At 40.9% G+C, this 19,899-nt stretch overlaps 1 protein-coding gene and 2 long non-coding RNA genes across 3 annotated transcripts; all 3 read right to left on the bottom strand.

The window, feature by feature from the left end:
- Positions 1-431: 431 nt before the first annotated feature.
- LOC125601648 lies at positions 432-4,251 on the bottom strand. The gene is made up of 4 exons (XR_007334361.1): positions 4,010-4,251; positions 3,639-3,694; positions 2,863-3,076; positions 432-506 (listed from the first exon to the last, which is right to left on the bottom strand). It is a non-coding gene; the product is annotated as an uncharacterized LOC125601648 (long non-coding RNA).
- A 3,317-nt stretch (positions 4,252-7,568) lies between these two features.
- LOC111211786 lies at positions 7,569-9,665 on the bottom strand. The gene is made up of 3 exons (XR_007334363.1): positions 9,424-9,665; positions 9,053-9,108; positions 7,569-8,489 (listed from the first exon to the last, which is right to left on the bottom strand). It is a non-coding gene; the product is annotated as an uncharacterized LOC111211786 (long non-coding RNA).
- Positions 9,666-10,134: 469 nt separating this feature from the next.
- Positions 10,135-11,071, bottom strand: LOC125601650 (F-box/kelch-repeat protein At5g39560-like). Its single transcript, XM_048773706.1, has 2 exons — positions 10,880-11,071; positions 10,135-10,737 (listed from the first exon to the last, which is right to left on the bottom strand). The coding sequence occupies exons 1-2, from the start codon at positions 11,069-11,071 to the stop codon at positions 10,135-10,137; spliced, it is 795 nt and encodes a 264-aa protein (XP_048629663.1).
- Between the last annotated feature and the right edge of the window lie 8,828 nt (positions 11,072-19,899).

Here is a 19,899-nt window from a genome sequence, read left to right as displayed (position 1 = left end):
CCAATTCAAAAGCGATCTCCACGAGTTCACAAGACAAATATACCTCCAAATAGTAATATACTCGTACACATGCCAACCAATGGCTCATACCTCACATCACATAATCTCCAGTAACAAAACTCGTGGAACGATTGCTTGAAGTGGGCTGGTGGCAGAAACGTCACATATCCACTCCTGGATAACCTCGAAATCATGACCGAAGAAACTGATAACTCTTGAGAAAACTGAAGAACTTAAACATCGCCCAACTGCTGAACATCTGGCGAGAACCCTGTTAGTCGAAGGACGAATGACGATGATTTTACTCATCGTCATAGAAAGAGACATTTGAGTTAGTAATTAATGGACAGAATGGTGCTAAAAGAATTTCGAAATATATTAATAAATATTTTTTTTAAAAAACAAAAGAACGTTGAAAACCGATGAAAACCGAATCCCCTGACCGCCATCCCGGACGGAACCGGGATGGAACCCCGCTCTGATACCAAAATTGCGACACCCGTCACCTCCTATCTGGAGGACAGCGTGTCACCACCGACGCGTCATCATACAACAATGTGACATCCGTCTCCTTCTCACTAAGGACGACGGGCCACCAACAATATCCCATAATATAAAAGCCCATAAACCCAATAACGCTCACCCAAGCCCAAATAAAATCCGAAAGAAAAGTCCAGTAGCACCAAGTCCGTCCAAATATCACATACTTATTTGTCTCACCTGAAAAAGGGAAGAGTGAGGGGGTGAGCGATAGGTGAATCGCCCAGTGAGGTATGGGGGATGCTACCCCGAAGTCCATGGACCCGGACATAGCACTCCGAATAAATATAAATTAATTCTAATGCATGTCAAACACGGTACCTAAAGTACCCAAGCAACAAACAATGGTCCTAGCGAGGTGCACACTCGCCGCCCACTAACAGGCCAAACATAACACAACTCGAGATAGTGCTCGGACACCGCCCGTGGACGATTTATCGACACTTCCAGGCTACAGCTCAACCGGTCGACTAAAGTTGGCCATAACCTCATACAATCCGGCATACAGAAGTCCGTCTCTGTATCCGTCTCCACACAAAAACAATCCTAGCTAAGATTTTACATTTAAGTGAAACAATCAATGTTGAATCCTCTAGCCCCCTAGTTCCGGTTTATGCAAAGAACCTAATAACTAAACAAGCAATGACAGACTCGATTTCAAGCAGACGGAACACATTAGAAATAAGTTATATTATTCGAGGTCCTAAGCCGTGTAAGAGGAGTTCGGGAATAGACCCTCACCTTAGCAATAGAAAAATAGTGTTTATGAACTCCAGCTGCTCAAATAGACTCCATATCTGAAATCAGATCGAAATTCTGAGTCAGACGCCTTTCGAACGGTTAAAAACGGGACTGGTCAAGGTTTGCGAAAAAGTCAACTCGCTGGTCAAAGGTCAATCCGGTCAACTCTTGACCAGAAATCGATTTGACATAACCGGCCGGTTTACTTTAACCGAACGAAATTAATTTAAACCGGTCAAACCAGTCAACCAACGGTTTACCGAGTCAACCGACTTGACTCGCTGAGCTGACTCGGCCGAGTTGACCGAGTCACCGGCGAGTCACCGGTGTCGGTCACCGGCCGCGACGGCGGAGGGCGGCGGCGTCTTACCGGAAAGTTTGTCGGCGGCGACGGCGGAGGCGATTCCCGGCGGCGGCGGAGCTGCGGCGGAGGCGACTTCTGGCAGCGGCGGAGATGCGGCGGAGGACGGTGGCGGAAGACGGCGGAGGCGATATCCGGCGGCGGCGCGTGGAAGAAACGCGCGCAGTCGGCGTAACTTAAATGAACACACAATCTTCTCTTATAATCTTTGTTTTTTTTTTTTTTTTTGCTTACGTACCATATATAGGTTTATGAGTGTTTCAAGTTTACAACTACAGTGTTTTGAAGTTTATCAATGCTTTTGGATTTGACTTTTTCTCAATACTTTGAACGCAAACATTACAAAGCCCCTGTTTCATGTTAAAGGTTTGAGTTAACTGTACAAAAAGTTTAATATTTAAAAGGTTAAGAAGCTACGACTGAAATATGCCTTTTTTTTCTAATTACTACTATTTCTTATATGTTTTCTAACCCCCAAAAAAAAATCAAAACAAACAAAAAAGAAAGAAGGGGGTAAAGAGCTTACAATCATTAACATTGATTAGGGGCAGTGACAAGATACTTTCTTGGGTTTTATGTTACCTATCACATGACTATCTTTTTTAAGGAAAACAGACATAAGAATAGTTTTGGATGATGACAATAATGTATAGGAAAAGCAGAAAAAGTATAGAAGCCCAAGGTCAATGCTAGTTTGTATATCCAATTGTAACCTGTCCTTGTCCATCTGCTATTAGTACATAATTTGCTTGGTTATCAAGAAAGCCTTGGCTACAGAAATATTATTACCATGAACAAAATGAAAGAAGGCACGTAAGGCCTATATACTCCGTACTAAATATCCAAAATTCACAGTAAAACCAATGTAAAAAGAAGAAGATGAAGAGCAAATTAAAGGGTAACACAGCTTAATAACTTGAATGATTTGGGGACTGTAAGCAAAGCATTAGACCGTTAAACCTTCCCCAAACCTCAAACTTCAATCCAAAGAAGCGCTTCTCGAACTTAATCACAGCACACCAAATTCTCCTGTTTTTGCAGACATGTTTCCGCATCTTCCCAGCCACGGGAAACTTGAGAGAATGTGGCTCGTCCCATATAACTAGGATATTTCCACCACCATGGTTAGCTAACAGAATTGTTGTATGGTGGTTAACATAAGGGTTGGTACACACATCTTTCAAACCCTTAACACTGAACCAGTGTGCGACACCCGTCACCTCCTATCTGGAGGACAGCGTGTCACCACCGACGCGTCATCATACAACAATGTGACATCCGTCTCCTTCTCACTAAGGACGACGGGCCACCAACAATATCCCATAATATAAAAGCCCATAAACCCAATAACGCTCACCCAAGCCCAAATAAAATCCGAAAGAAAAGTCCAGTAGCACCAAGTCCGTCCAAATATCACATACTTATTTGTCTCACCTGAAAAAGGGGAAGAGTGAGGGGGGTGAGCGATAGGTGAATCGCCCAGTGAGGTATGGGGGATGCTACCCCGAAGTCCATGGACCCGGACATAGCACTCCGAATAAATATAAATTAATTCTAATGCATGTCAAACACGGTACCTAAAGTACCCAAGCAACAAACAATGGTCCTAGCGAGGTGCACACTCGCCGCCCACTAACAGGCCAAAAACAAACACAACTCGAGATAGTGCTCGGACACCGCCCGTGGACGATTTATCGACACTTCCAGGCTACAGCTCAACCGGTCGACTATAGTTGGCCATAACCTCATACAATCCGGCATACAGAAGTCCGTCTCTGTATCCGTCTCCACACAAAACAATCCTAGCTAAGATTTTACATTAAGTGAACAATCAATGTTGAATCCTCTAGCCCCCTAGTTCCGGTTTATGCAAAGAACCTAATAACTAAACAAGCAATGACAGACTCGATTTCAAGCAGACGGAACACATTAGAAATAAGTTATATTTATTCGAGGTCCTAAGCCGTGTAAGAGGAGTTCGGGAATAGACCCTCACCTTAGCAATAGAAAAATAGTGTTTATGAACTCCAGCTGCTCAAATAGACTCCATATCTGAAATCAGATCGAAATTCTGAGTCAGACGCCTTTCGAACGGTTAAAAACGGGACTGGTCAAGGTTTGCGAAAAAGTCAACTCGCTGGTCAAAGGTCAATCCGGTCAACTCTTGACCAGAAATCGATTTGACATAACCGGCCGGTTTACTTTAACCGAACGAAATTAATTTAAACCGGTCAAACCAGTCAACCAACCGGTTTACCGAGTCAACCGACTTGACTCGCTGAGCTGACTCGGCCGAGTTGACCGAGTCACCGGCGAGTCACCGGTGTCGGTCACCGGCCGCGACGGCGGAGGGCGGCGGCGTCTTACCGGAAAGTTTGTCGGCGGCGACGGCGGAGGCGATTCCCGGCGGCGGCGGAGCTGCGGCGGAGGCGACTTCTGGCAGCGGCGGAGATGCGGCGGAGGACGGTGGCGGAAGACGGCGGAGGCGATATCCGGCGGCGGCGCGTGGAAGAAACGCGCGCAGTCGGCGTAACTTTTGGAGGCGCGTACGGCTTCGTCTGAACTCCGATTGCGGCGTGGTCGGTGTCTACGGCTTCGTCTCGACGAGAGGAACACGATGATGGTCTTGCATGCGAGAGATTCTCAACGGTTATGGAGATATAGCTGATTTACTGAACGGACGAAAACAAAGCTTAAGAGGCGGCGGTTTCCGGCGATTCTAAGCTGCGGTTGATGGTGATGACGAGCTTGGCGATGTGCTGGCGTGTGGTGGTTCCGGCGATCTCTGGTGGCAACATGCATTGGTTTTTATCTTTCTTTCTCTCACTCTCTCTCTCTCTCTCTCTCATTTCTTCTTCTCTCTAACTTCTGAGTTTTATTTTCTTGTTGCAAAAGGAGAAATCAATGTAGAGGTAGGTATTTATAGGCAAATAATTGTCTTACAGGTAAATGCATATGACTTAGCTGGCTAACAAACTCCAAAACCGGGATCGGGTCGTTACAATTCTCCCCCACTACAAAGAATTCGTCCCCGAATTCGAGTCGTCCGTTAATTCCCCAACATCATTGAAACGAACTTGAATAATCAATATGCTCGCTTTCTCAGGTCTCATCTCACTCTCAACATACTCTGACAAACACAGTCGATTTTCTCTAAACTGCTTTCGCTTGATGATCTGAATTCTACACTAGCTGACAAGGCGAGTACAATCTTCTTGCGGTGATTTGGCGTCTGCTGCAAAATAATTCTGGTCTTCTTTCAACTTTTCTCAATGCTGACACATGAACCACGTTGTAAAAATCTGATACACTGCTAATAAAACAGCTGCAAGCAACTGCTCTAATCCGCTCCTTCGAAGGATACAATCCCATGTACCTTGGTTCCTTTAGCTTCTGAGTCTTAGATCCCTCCTGAAATGTCCTTATTTTCAGGTATACTAAATAACCTATATGTAACTCCAAATCTTTATGGCGCTTAGCTGCATAAATTATCTGACGTTATGTGCTCCCAAAGCCAATTTTTGAGCATATCTATTTGCTCTACCGTCTCTTGAACCATTAGTAATTTTAACTCATGTCGCTCCCCCACTTTGGTCCAACAAAGTGGTATACGATAAAGCCTACCATAAACAGCCTCGTACTGTCCATCTCAATGCTTGAATGATAATTGTCGATATAGGTAAACTCTATTAGAGGTCGATGCTTTCTGAACTTCCATCCCATTGGAAGACGCAATCCCTGAATATATCCTTTAAGTTCTGAGTAGTCCTCTGACCATTTGTATGTTGATAATAAGTTGTATTCTTGTGAACGCTTGTCCCAAACGCCTTCTGAATGAATCCAAAATGTAGAGGTGAACTTTGAATCCCAATCCGATACAATGTTGACAAGAGCTTCATGCAACCTCAAAATCATGTTGATGAAAATCTGCACCAACTGATCAGCTCTCTCTGCCTTCTAAATTATTTAGGAGATGGATTCACTCGGTAAGTCTATCCATGACTACCCATATGGCATCCTTTCCACATACGGTGATTTAAAAATCCAGTAACGATATTCATAATCACCATGTCTCATTCCACTTTGTCAAAAGCATGCTCAACAATAACCTGAACCGTATATAATCCTCATGGAAAACCAGCTGACTTACATATCCTTGCGACGCAATGTGGCTACAATCTTTTCATAATAGGTCAATGATAGTAACGCTTAATATCTTTGAACTCCTTATTATTTCCGATGGGTAGAGTAACATAAGTGATGTGTTTGCTGTAAGATCCCTTTTCTTAACAGCTTATCGTCCAACACACAAACTCGGTTTCGATATAGGTACGTCCTGCTCAAAGCTGTATGATCTCCAATATTCTCAATCTCGATCTATTCAACGAAAACCATAACGCTAACCTGCGCATGGTGTATCTTCCATAGCAAAACTGCATGCTCCAATCCTCAAGGCAATATGTCTTTCCCTTGACAATACGACACACAATTTGAGACTAGCAACTGTCCCAGTAAACTCCTGACCTTCCTTTGTTCCAAATACGTCGCTCATATGCCTACCCAAGACATTTGTCACCTGGTTGTCCTTACCAGATGGCATGCGATATCCAAATTGCAGCCTGCTACAAACTCATTCCGACTGCACTGCCAAATTGTAATTTTTAATGTGTAGATAAATGTCAGACTCTAATGATCCCATAGAATCTGGACTTCCTTCTCGTACAATTACGATCTCCAAAACTATAACGTAATTACCACTACAACCTCTCTGGCGTGATGCATATGAATGACTTAATCTTCTTACCTCAATTTAAATCCAAGCCAGTATCTGACACATCAGAGTAAGCCTCAGCCTCTGCAGAACCAAAATTAGTGTCTTCATTAGTTGTGCTTCTATTCAGTGAACTCCTCAAACAAAAATCTATCCAACCACACTTAACGTCTTTACATGTAGACTGTATCTTCAACATTACTATAACGGTGAAACCCTTGATGAACTTCTAGTAGTACACTGTTAACCCAAAAAGAATGGTAGATCTCTGTAGTGTTCTTAAGTTTCGACCTTCCCGGAACGGTATTAATCTTCTTTGGATCAATCAAAATTTTGCTTCCAAAACCATGTTACCCAAAAATTCAACATTCCTCTGCCAGAAGCTACAATTCCTCAACGTAGCGAACAACTGATGCTCTCCAAGCTTATCCAACGCAATCCGCGAAATGCTTATAAATCTCCTTTCTACTCCAAAATAACCAGGATGTCGTTGATGAATACAATCGCACACCTATCCAAATGTTCACGAAAACGTCATTCATATCTTCATGAATGCAACGGTGCCTTTGTCGACCCAAATGGTATCACTATGAACTCATAATATCCATAACAGAAATCTGCATTCCGTACATACTCCTCAGCTATAGCAAACTGATGGTATCCTGATGCCAAGACAACTTCGAGAACGATGAACCTCCATTAATCTCATATAACTACTCATCAATACGATGGTTACCATGTTCAAGTCTATGTAGTCGATACAAAAATCTGAAACTCCCACTTTCTTCTTTACAACAACAATGATGCTCTCCATGGTGATGTAAGCAATCTGATAAATCCCTTATCAAAGAGTTCCTCCAATTGCTTTCTCAACTCGGTCATCCCTGCTCGTGATAGATGATAAGAAACTCGTGAAACCATTGATGTTTGCTCCAAACAATTCGCAAGAGCGTCTCATGTGTCTTGTAGTGACCGTTCCAAAGGTCACAAATATATCCTCATACTCTGCAATAACCGGAAGATCCTGCAGCTCATGCTGTCCATCATCCTTAACCATCGAAATGGTTGCCGAAAATTTCTTTGTTCTTATATTCCATAACTCCTCAGTATGTAGCATGCATGCAATAAAATTTCATCTGCTCCAGCAATATAAACTCGTGCCTTCAGGCAATCCAACACTACTCGATGTCGTGACAACCAATCCATCCCAAAAAAAACAATAACATCATAAAACTCTGCTCCATCTCTCTGAGGGGCTCCAGATAACTCGACTCCACCAAGCATAACTGGTGCGACACCATGAATATAAATAGCTCCCAATGTCATATGTCAGCTATCCGAACCGGCACATCCCAATTCAAAAGCGATCTCCACGAGTTCACAAGACAAATATACCTCCAAAATAGATAATATACTCGTACACATGCCAACCAATGGCTCATACCTCACATCACATAATCTCCAGTAACAAAACTCGTGGAACGATTGCTTGAAGTGGGCTGGTGGCAGAAACGTCACATATCCACTCCTGGATAACCTCGAAATCATGACCGAAGAAACTGATAACTCTTGAGAAAACTGAAGAACTTAAACATCGCCCAACTGCTGAACATCTGGCGAGAACCCTGTTAGTCGAAGGACGAATGACGATGATTTTACTCATCGTCATAGAAAGAGACATTTGAGTTAGTAATTAATGGACAGAATGGTGCTAAAAGAATTTCGAAATATATTAATAAATATTTTTTTAAAAAAAACAAAAAGAACGTTGAAAACCGATGAAAACCGAATCCCCTGACCGCCATCCCGGACGGAACCGGGATGGAACCCCGCTCTGATACCAAAATTGCGACACCCGTCACCTCCTATCTGGAGGACAGCGTGTCACCACCGACGCGTCATCATACAACAATGTGACATCCGTCTCCTTCTCACTAAGGACGACGGGCCACCAACAATATCCCATAATATAAAAGCCCATAAACCCAATAACGCTCACCCAAGCCCAAATAAAATCCGAAAGAAAAGTCCAGTAGCACCAAGTCCGTCCAAATATCACATACTTATTTGTCTCACCTGAAAAAGGGGAAGAGTGAGGGGGGTGAGCGATAGGTGAATCGCCCAGTGAGGTATGGGGGATGCTACCCCGAAGTCCATGGACCCGGACATAGCACTCCGAATAAATATAAATTAATTCTAATGCATGTCAAACACGGTACCTAAAGTACCCAAGCAACAAACAATGGTCCTAGCGAGGTGCACACTCGCCGCCCACTAACAGGCCAAAACATAACACAACTCGAGATAGTGCTCGGACACCGCCCGTGGACGATTTATCGACACTTCCAGGCTACAGCTCAACCGGTCGACTAAAGTTGGCCATAACCTCATACAATCCGGCATACAGAAGTCCGTCTCTGTATCCGTCTCCACACAAAACAATCCTAGCTAAGATTTTACATTTAAGTGAACAATCAATGTTGAATCCTCTAGCCCCCTAGTTCCGGTTTATGCAAAGAACCTAATAACTAAACAAGCAATGACAGACTCGATTTCAAGCAGACGGAACACATTAGAAATAAGTTATATTTATTCGAGGTCCTAAGCCGTGTAAGAGGAGTTCGGGAATAGACCCTCACCTTAGCAATAGAAAAATAGTGTTTATGAACTCCAGCTGCTCAAATAGACTCCATATCTGAAATCAGATCGAAATTCTGAGTCAGACGCCTTTCGAACGGTTAAAAACGGGACTGGTCAAGGTTTGCGAAAAAGTCAACTCGCTGGTCAAAGGTCAATCCGGTCAACTCTTGACCAGAAATCGATTTGACATAACCGGCCGGTTTACTTTAACCGAACGAAATTAATTTAAACCGGTCAAACCAGTCAACCAACCGGTTTACCGAGTCAACCGACTTGACTCGCTGAGCTGACTCGGCCGAGTTGACCGAGTCACCGGCGAGTCACCGGTGTCGGTCACCGGCCGCGACGGCGGAGGGCGGCGGCGTCTTACCGGAAAGTTTGTCGGCGGCGACGGCGGAGGCGATTCCCGGCGGCGGCGGAGCTGCGGCGGAGGCGACTTCTGGCAGCGGCGGAGATGCGGCGGAGGACGGTGGCGGAAGACGGCGGAGGCGATATCCGGCGGCGGCGCGTGGAAGAAACGCGCGCAGTCGGCGTAACTTTTGGAGGCGCGTACGGCTTCGTCTGAACTCCGATTGCGGCGTGGTCGGTGTCTACGGCTTCGTCTCGACGAGAGGAACACGATGATGGTCTTGCATGCGAGAGATTCTCAACGGTTATGGAGATATAGCTGATTTACTGAACGGACGAAAACAAAGCTTAAGAGGCGGCGGTTTCCGGCGATTCTAAGCTGCGGTTGATGGTGATGACGAGCTTGGCGATGTGCTGGCGTGTGGTGGTTCCGGCGATCTCTGGTGGCAACATGCATTGGTTTTTATCTTTCTTTCTCTCACTCTCTCTCTCTCTCTCTCTCTCATTTCTTCTTCTCTCTAACTTCTGAGTTTTATTTTCTTGTTGCAAAAGGAGAAATCAATGTAGAGGTAGGTATTTATAGGCAAATAATTGTCTTACAGGTAAATGCATATGACTTAGCTGGCTAACAAACTCCAAAACCGGGATCGGGTCGTTACACAGTGTCCATGCTCATACCACATAAGCTTACGATCAACAACACTAAAACGATCAATAACGCTCCAAGGTTCATTCATAAAAGGAAGCCCTTGATGTTCCTTCCATGTTCCTTGTTTGACAACTTTTTATGCTTACTTGTGGTGGCGAATAGCTCTCCTCTGCGAAGCTGAACCTCAGGGTAGTCACCGTCGTCACTAAGGCTAGGCAATGGATTCCAAGTCTGAGACTTTAGGTCGAAAACCTCAGACTCTTCTGTTCCTCCTCCAACTACATATATCTTGCTGTCTATAAGAGCAGACTCGGGGCATTTCCTTGCTACCCCCATATCAGGAGCATCACGCCACGTGCGAGTCCGAAAATCAAGCACACGAACGGTGGATGATGGCAGCTGGTCACCTCCTATTTGATAGATTTCGAAACCGACGGCTAAAGTGGTTGACTTTGATAAAGAGGACGAAGTGATGGGTAATAAGTTAAACTCATCCTTAATCAAACCATTACTGTTGGTAGTAGTAACCAGAGTTTGGTCGAGAATGTACCAACGATCATGAGTGGGTAACTCTTGGCGTATGCAGAGGCAAGGCTCTGTATTTCCGATCTGGGAGCGAACGGTGTAGAGTTCTGGGGAAGAGATGAGAGAGCGGAAGGTCTTGGAGACTAAGGAGAGTGAACGGTACTGAGATTTAGAGATGCGTGCTATACAATTCAAAACGATCTCATCTGGAAGTAGTTGTAGTGGAAACCATCCTGCACTACTACTATTCCTCTCCTTCTTCTTCTTCTTCTTCTTCTTTTTTTTTTTTTTTTTTGCTAAGTACCTCCTTCTTCTTCTTCTGCGGCGGTTGCTCTAATTTGGTGCTTCTTATAGGTCTTGAACATAAGCTAGCCCTGGTGGAGACTGTAATAGTATTCATCTCCTCCTTCTTCTGCGGGGGTGGCTGCTCTACTTTGGATTTGGTGCTTCTTTTAGGTCTTGAATATAATCTAGCCAAGCTCGAGAGTTTTACCATCACCAAAATCCATATATATATATATATATATATATTAGGTGTCTTGCCCTTTTGTTAATTCAAAAACAATATGTTAAGTTTTTTTTTTTTTTTTTTTTACGTCAAACGGCCATTCTATTACTCAAACTTGAGGTGGTCTGGGTAACCAGACCGGAATAGAACAACCAATAAAAAATAACTCTCTACGAAAAGTTCTTGCAGTCTTAGCTAAAAAATCTGAGGATTGATTGCGCACTCGTGGCACATAGATGATCTCGAATTCCGGGAAACAAATCTGCAGGGTCTCTATTTTTTCCAGTTCTGTCGCGAAGCTTGGCCACTCCTGAGGTTCCTTTATCATGGCGATTAGTTCTTTGCAGTCTGTTCCAAATCTCTGGCACGGTGAGTGTTGAAGCATATTCTCCATCGCCCATCGCAGTGCTTCTACCTCCGAGTGTAGTGCTGATCCACAACGAGTGAAATTTCGTGTTCCCATAAGTTGCACGTTTTCCGCACTGTCAGTCCAGATCCATCCACATCCACTAAATCTGTCAGAAGCTGTCCACGATCCATCTAGCATGCAAATATTATCCAAACTTATGGCTTGGTTCACCTCATTATCGTTGGCCTGTCCTACTGGTGCAATCATCTCATTTGCATTAAACCATGCTTGGCATTCACTCTCTGCATGTCGAACAAGCTCCAAAGGATCTCTATCTATACCTCTGAAAAGTTTATCATTGCGAGCCTTCCAAATATACCATATAAGTTAAGTTAAGTTATTATTTATATTCTTAACAAGTTTATACAAAATATAAAATAATTTATATACCATCAAAAATTTCATTAAAATATATATACTAATTATTGTGTTGAATTTTTCAAAACACTCATATATTAGAAATGTTTTAGAATATATTTTTATACAAATGTTTTTTCTTCATTAATATTTAATTATATATTGTTCTATATCTTAATTTTTATAATATTTTCTAAAAATTTACTTCGCAAATAATAGTATAGATTTTTATATTTAAATCGATTGGGCTAAATATGCAATGGGCTCGTTCATTTATAATGTTATCAGTTGTGCTATATAATTAATTAGTCTTGAGCTAACCCTTTTCATCCTCCAAACATTCAATTAAGCTTTAAGACAACAGATTGGTGACGACATGTAGATGAAGAGAACAATCTGTCTACAAACAGAACATCAAGTTTTCAGATATTAGAGAATTTGAATCCAATTAAGCTTGAGCAAATTAGCTCAATATACTAAAAAGGGTGGGATATCATAAAATAGGGGGGAAAATGGTAATGATGGGGGAAAAAAATTAGAGGGATATAGGATATAGAGTGCAAATAGGGGATATTTGGTGTGTAGGGAGTACAAATTTTCTAAGCTTTTAAGACAACAGATTCGGGATATAAAAATACTCACCAACCAAGCCAAGAAAATAACATAAAACTTTCTTTTGACTACTACTTACATATTCTGATCCTCCTAAAAACGGGTATAACCAAAATGATCATTCCAAGATTAGCAAGAAAGTAACCAACTGATACCTGTGACAAACACATCGCAACAAAGTACTATAGAGGTGAATCAATGGTCATCAGGACTGTTTTACGAAGAATAAGATGAAAAATGATTAAGGCGAAAACTTAATTACCCCTAAAACAAAGGTAGAAAGAGGCAAGCTACGAAACACCATTAGGCCTTGAAGTCTTCTTTGGTCAGAAAACATAACAGAGGAATACAAAGTACAGTGCCATGGATGAGATGAAGATCGCATGTAGTGGCCGGCCCAATGAATTTATGGGCCCTTAGGCAAAATAAATTTTAATATTTTTTTTACATATATATATAACTAATTTAAATTTTTTGGGCTCCTTTATACCTATTTTTTTCTAAAAATCGGGCCCCTGTTGACATTATATATGAGAAAAAAAGTTTGAGCCCCGGGGCCCACGCCCCCTTGCCCCATGGTCTAAGCCGGCCCTGAGTGTAGAAACCTCTCCTGCCAAAGTGATAAGGGAAAAAGCATAACAGATAAAATGCTGAAACAAAGAGCATATATATACATTATATATACATGTTTACACACCTGTTATTCCATTCAATTCTCTTCATTTTTATGAGAGCTGAGCTTGAGTATGATTTCACCAAATCGTTTAATTTTGTTTTCTGAAAAAAAAAAAAATGAAACCCACCAAATCGTTTAATTTTGTTCTATATACCATTGTAATTCAGATCAGTTTAACTGAACTGACACTCGACCCAAAAATTATATAGGAAACTCAAAAATAAATAAATAAAAACCTGTTGTCATAGTGGAATGAATGAATCTAACTTGTACGTATATTTAACTTGTGTTATATAGTATAACCAAACAATTAAGCAAAGCTTATTTGGAATAAATTTCGCGCAAGTGTGGACACTACAAGAAAACACGCCGAATTCCAACGGAGGTTCCGACGGACTCCAATGCCGTCGGACGTTTGTGACGGATTTCCGACGCAAACAAAAAATTTGAAGTCGTCGGAATTCCGTCGACCATTTCCGACGAATTTCCGAGAAAACATGGCTCGTCGGAATTTTCCGACGACTTTTCGACGACATTCCGATAAAAAATATAACCGTTGTAGTCGTCAGAAATTCGTCGGAAAAATACCGACAAAATTCCAACGACATTCTGATTAACAAATATACCCGTTACCGTCGTCGGTATTCCGTCGGTATTTTTCGACGAATTTCCGACGAACCAAGGGACCGTTGCCGACAAATAGATATGACCGTTTTATAGCCGTTTGAGATTGGAAAATACCGACGGAATTCCGACGGACTGCTTTACATCTGTCAGAATTCCGTCGGAAAGTCGTCGGATGGCCGTAAGCAATTTTCGATAAATGCAACCCCTCCTCATTCAACTCATTCACACTTCATTCTCTCTTCTTTCTCTTTAGTCATAACAATTCCGTGAAAATCATGTCTTCAGGAGCTTATTGTCGTTCGTGGATGGATAAACCTCATTTGGATCCCAACACCAATTTGCTTACGGAAGAATACGTTCAAGGGATTGGAGAATTCATGAGGCTTGTTCAACAGCAACCGGATGCAAAAAGTGGTATCTTAAGATGTCCCTGCTCTACTTGCAATAATAATAAGGTTATAAAAGAATTTGATGTTTGGACTCATTTGTATATGAAAGGGTTTTCACGTAATTATAAAGTTTGGTACCTTCATGGGGAAACTGGTTATGAATATGGTAGTACTAGCGAACCTCAGCCTGTTAGTGAACTTCAGCCTGATATTAGGTTAGAAGAATCTAGAACGGGTATAGATTATGGTGTAGGTACTGAGCAGATGGTACATGATCATTATAGAGGGGAAGAACCAAATCCCGAATCTAGTAGATTTTTTGACATGTTGGATGCAGGAAAACAGCCTTTGTATCAAAATTGTAGATATGATCATTCAGCCTTATCATCTGCAACTAGATTAATGGGTATTAAGACAGACTATAATTTGGCTGAAGAATGTATGGATGCGATTACTGATTTTGTCAAAGGTATTCTACCTGAGGATAACCTTGCACCGGGTTCATACTACGAGGTTCAGAAACTTGTTGCCGGTCTTTAACTACCGTACGAAGTGATAGATGTATGTATTGACAACTGCACGGAAGAGACACGGAATGTATGCAAATTTTGTAGGAAACCTCGTTATCAGGAGACGAGGGGAAGAGTTCCGATCCCGTTCAAAAGAATGTGGTATTTGCCTTTGACGGAAAGATTAAAGAGGTTGTATCAGTGTGAGCGCACAGCAAAAGCAATGAGATGGCAGGAAGAGCATTCCACAAATGGTGAGATTAGACATCCTTCAGATGCGAAGGCTTGGAAACATTTCCAGTCAACATATCCAGAATTTGCGGAAGAGAGAAGAAATATTTATCTTGGATTATCTACTGATGGTTTTAGCCCATTTGGAAAGCATGGAAGACAGTAATCTCTATGGCCAGTTATTGTGACACCGTACAACTTACCGCCGAGCTTGTGCATGCGACGAGAGTTTTTGTTTCTCTCAATTCTCGTCCCTGGGCCAGATCATCCTAAAAGATCACTAGATGTGTTTCTTCAACCACTGATATAGAGTTGCAACAACTATGGGCGCATGGTTTTGAGACATACGATGTCTCGTGCAAAGAAAACTTTCAGATGCGGGCAGTACTTATGTGGACAATAAGTGACTTTCCAGCATATGGTATGTTATCTGGATGGACAATACATGGGAGGCTATCATGTCCATATTGTCAAGATGACACAGATGCTTTCCAACTAAAGAACGGAAGGAAAACGTGTTGGTTTGACTGTCACAGACGATTTCTACCACCTGATCATCCATACCGCAGGAGTAAGACTTCGTTTACGAAGAACAAGCAGGTGTTTGATGGTCCACCTGAGGAAGTTAGTGGGAAAGATTTGTTGAAGCAGTTTAGGGATTTTGATGCAGAAAGGATGCCAGATATAGGTGGACATGAAAACATTCGAGTCAGTGCGGTTGGAGAGCTACAGAACTGACACAAAAAGAGTATTTTCTGGGATCTGCCATATTGGGAGAGTCATCTATTGCGGCATAATTTAGATGTCATGCATATTGAGAAGAACTTCTTCGACTATCTGATGAACACAGTCCTTAACATCCAAGGTAAAACGAAGGATAATTTGAAGTCAAGGTTGGATTTAGTCGATATATGTGGTTGTTCTGAACTTCACGTTGATGAGAACGGTACGGCCCATTTTCCCATTTATCGGCTGGATAGTGCTAGAAAAGAAGAGTTCTTTGATTGGATTACAGATAAAGTGAAATTTCCTGACGGATATGCATCAAATTTGGGGAACTGCGTTGATAGAAGCGAAGGAAAGTTTACTGGCTTGAAAAGTCATGATTGTCATGTAATTATGCAGCGCCTCCTTCTGTTTGCTTTTTCAGCATTATTGCCACGTAATGTTCATGAAGCAATTGCAGGTATCTTATTTTTTACAGTTTAATTTATTTTTATATTTAACAATTATGCTTATATAAACTTAATACTTATGAAAATTATGTCTTTTATCTATGTAGGGATAAGTGTTTTCTTCCGCGACTTATGCAGCAGAGTAGTGACTGAAGAGGGTATTAATAATTTGAAGACAAACGCACCAGTCAGCATGTGCAACCTCGAGAAGATATATCCTCCATCATTCTTTGATGTAATGGAACATCTTGCTATTCATCTCGCAAGAGAATTGGAACTTGGTGGTCCTGTGCAGTACAGATGGATGTATATTTTTGAGCGTTATATGCATCATCTGAAGAAGATGGTCAAAAATCAAAGCAGAGTGGAAGGATCTATAGTGGCACAGGTGATCAATGAAGAAACTGCAATCTTTGCTGAAAATTATTTTCCACCAGAAGTGCATACAAAACACTGAAGACCTGCTCGACATGATGACAGAGGGGAGAGAGCAACATATCATGTTACTGTCCCAAGCATGTTCAAGGAAATAGGACGACTTAGTGGAAAATTCACGAAGCGCAGACTTACGGACACTGAGCACGCTCATTTGCAAACATATTTGCTCACCAACTGTGAAGATGTTCTACAATATGAGAGGTAAAAATATTTATTCATTTACATTATTAGATTAATATTCAATAAATTTATTTTATATTGATAATATTTTTGTATATATTGTATATATGGCGGAGTTGCGTATGACTCACAGGCATGCAACAGAAGATGAGCTTCAACAACTTAGAGATAACGGATTTGCTGCGTGGCTTCGTAGTTATGTGAGTCATATATCATATTACCCTATGCAAATGAGTAGTTTAAATTTAATATAAACTAATTAACTTTTCACTCATATATGTTTTTAATTTATAGGTGAATGATGGTTTGGCCAGAGGTTTTGTGTTCGATGATTGGATATGCGAATTTGTGCAGGGACCAAACTATGTGGTCAAATCATATCCAAAATTTTGTACGCGAGGATATGCATTCACAAGAAAAGGTCATTCTAAGACAACATATGATGCTGGTGTTTCATCTTCTTCCGGTGACGATGTCTACTATGGCAACATAAAAGAAATATTGGAAATCCAATTTTCTGGAATGGTTGGATTGCATTGTGTAGTATTCTATTGTGATTGGTATGACACCACCCCAGATAGAGGAGTGAAGATTGATGCGTTTGGTGTTACATCAGTTCATTCGCGGCGGAAACTTCAATATTATGATCCCTTCATTCTTGGCTCGCAAGCTGATCAGGTATGTCAATCTATTCATAATTTTTTACCAATATTATTAATTAATGTTATATATTTTACTAATACTTGTATAATTGATATGTATAGGTGTGCTACATCAGTTATCCTCGGGTGACGTACAGAGACGATCCATGGGTCACTGTAACGCAAATCAACCCAAGAGGACGAGTGGATGGAACTTCTGATGATGATGAACCATTGCAACCAGAGTCTACCAGCAAATTTATAAATTTAGATGCCAAAACTATGAAAATAACACATAATAAGTGTTTAGTATAGTATTAGATCGCAACCGTTCAAATATAACAACTCATTAAAATATTTATGTATGCATATCATTGTTTTCATAACATCTCATCTTAACACTCATATACTTATACAATCATATTCATCTAATCTTACACTACAAAAAATGTTGTTGTGTAAAATCGTGTTATAAAAACATTTTTATTGTTAAATCTTTATGCAAATACTATATATATTATCAAAAGATTAGGATTTTGCATTTAAAAACTTGTAATCAACCCCTAAACACTAAGTCGTCGGAATTCCGTCAAAAAAGGTCGTCAGTATTTCGTCCGAATATACTGACGGACACCAATACCGTCGGAATTTCAATTTACCCGGGAAAACCAAACCGCGTGAAAATTTTTGCGAACCGCCAATTGGTATATATTTAATGGTACCGACGGAATACAGACGAACCCGTGTCCGTCGGAAACGTTAAATATAATTATCCTTCTTCTTCCTTCTTCGTTATTTCCGCTTCCGCCTCTCTCTCAATCCTCTCCGCGATTTATCTCCCTCTCACGGCGATTCCGGCCATTCTCGAGCTCCCATCACCGGCGAATCCTCTTCTCACCCTCATATCTGTTCCCCAAACCCCAAATCATGTAAGAATCATCCCAACCTTGTTTTATCTCAATTTTTTAGGGTTTTGGAAGTTAGATCTCGGATTTTAGGTTGTTTGATTGAAAATTTTAGGATTGAATGGATAGTTTAGGATATATAAGTTAGGATTGTTGTTTGGATTGTTGTTTTAGTTTTTTTTTTTGGAATTATTTTGTGTTTTTGTTAAAATTCAAAACGTTTTACTATTTTTAAAATGTTTTTTGATTTTTAAAAACGTTTTTCAAGTTTCCAGTAATAAACTATATATAATAAAACGTTTTTAAAAAATTTTAAAAATATTTAACAACATTTTTCTATTTTTATAATTTTTTTATAATTTTGTATACATATATATATATATATATATAATCATGTATAATAAAAAATTTTAAATTTTTTATAATTTTTTATAAGTTTCCAGTAATAAACTATGTATAATAAAAGGTTTAATATTTTTTTTTAAACGTTTATAAAACCTTTTGTAAATATATAAATGAAAACATTAAAAATAGAAATGATTTGAAAAGATTTTTGATGTATTAATTTTTTTTTAGGTCCGAGGATGTACCCCGCCCCGCAGCCCGTCTTCGACGTAGTTCGGTGAGCAGTTCCCGTGCATTGGGATCGTCTCACGAACAAAACTCGGTTCCCGCATATATTCCCGCTCCAGCTCTTGCTGCCCCTCCCGCTGCTGCTCAACAGGATCCGGGGGTCATGCCAGTTGATCTATTGGTTCAACAACCAGGTCGAGAGCATCTCCCGGTTCTTCATCCCAACCCATGACAAGGACATAGCACTTGGTTAGTATTTTTTTTATTTGTAGCATTATGTTTTTTCCATTAATTAACTTGCTAACTTGTATTTTTTTTAAAGGTTCACCAAGTCGAGAAATGGCATTAGCAGGAGCATCAACCAGATGATGTACTCCATGCTTCGTGTTGGATATTCAAAGTGGAGTGTGATCCCTTCCGAAGAACGAGAGTTGTGGTTTCGTCAGTTTGCGGTAGTAACTCTTCATTTTTTTAAAGTATTTACATTTTTTTAATATATTTACTTATTAAATTATGTTTGTTTTGTAGCAAGAGTTCAACTGGCACTCCGATCTCACGGAAACAGTCCGTAAGAAATTCAACGAAAAGGCCATGGACTCTTATACGAAGCAGATAAACGCGTGGAAGACAGTTTGGCAGAAGAACAAGAGGCAACGGTTCATCAACGGGACGGTGTGGGAGCAGTTGATAGTTCATTGGGAGAAGGAAGAAACTGCAGAGACATCTTCTAGGAACTCCAAGAACCGGACGAGCGATCGTGGCGGGAAAGGTATGTATGTGCATAACCTCGGCGCTTGCTCTATGTCTACTAAGGAGGATGAACTTGTAAATTTTTTTTATTATTTATCTTTATATTTTTTAAATAAATATTTTATATATTCCTTGGCTAATAATAGCGGTTTTTAGATCAAAGAAAATGACGGTAATCCCGTTGATCGTCTCCAACTCATTAAGGTCGCTCACACTAACAAGAAGATGGGTCAAATTCAGGACCTCGTGATCAAAGGTGTCGTTGATTTGGTGGAAGCTGAAATAGCATCTCAATCTCAGACTCTCTCTGATGACGGTGATTCTACGGGAGCTTCAACCAACTT

The sequence above is a fragment of the Brassica napus genome, unplaced genomic scaffold, assembly GCF_020379485.1.
Source record: "Brassica napus cultivar Da-Ae unplaced genomic scaffold, Da-Ae ScsIHWf_2621;HRSCAF=3370, whole genome shotgun sequence".
In the NCBI taxonomy this organism is placed as follows: domain Eukaryota; kingdom Viridiplantae; phylum Streptophyta; class Magnoliopsida; order Brassicales; family Brassicaceae; genus Brassica; species Brassica napus.
Note: the sequence above shows the minus strand (reverse complement) of the source record. Positions and strands in the feature narration are given on the sequence as shown.

Bases quoted from the DNA above. Each gene is read 5' to 3' on its own strand.
- LOC125601650 (XM_048773706.1), bottom strand. From the start codon at position 11,071: ATGGTAAAACTCTCGAGCTTGGCTAGATTATATTCAAGACCTAAAAGA. The intron at 10,738-10,879 runs GTACTTAGCAAA...TCTAAATCTCAG, and splicing joins CGCAGAAGAAGAAGAAGGAG to TACCGTTCACTCTCCTTAGT.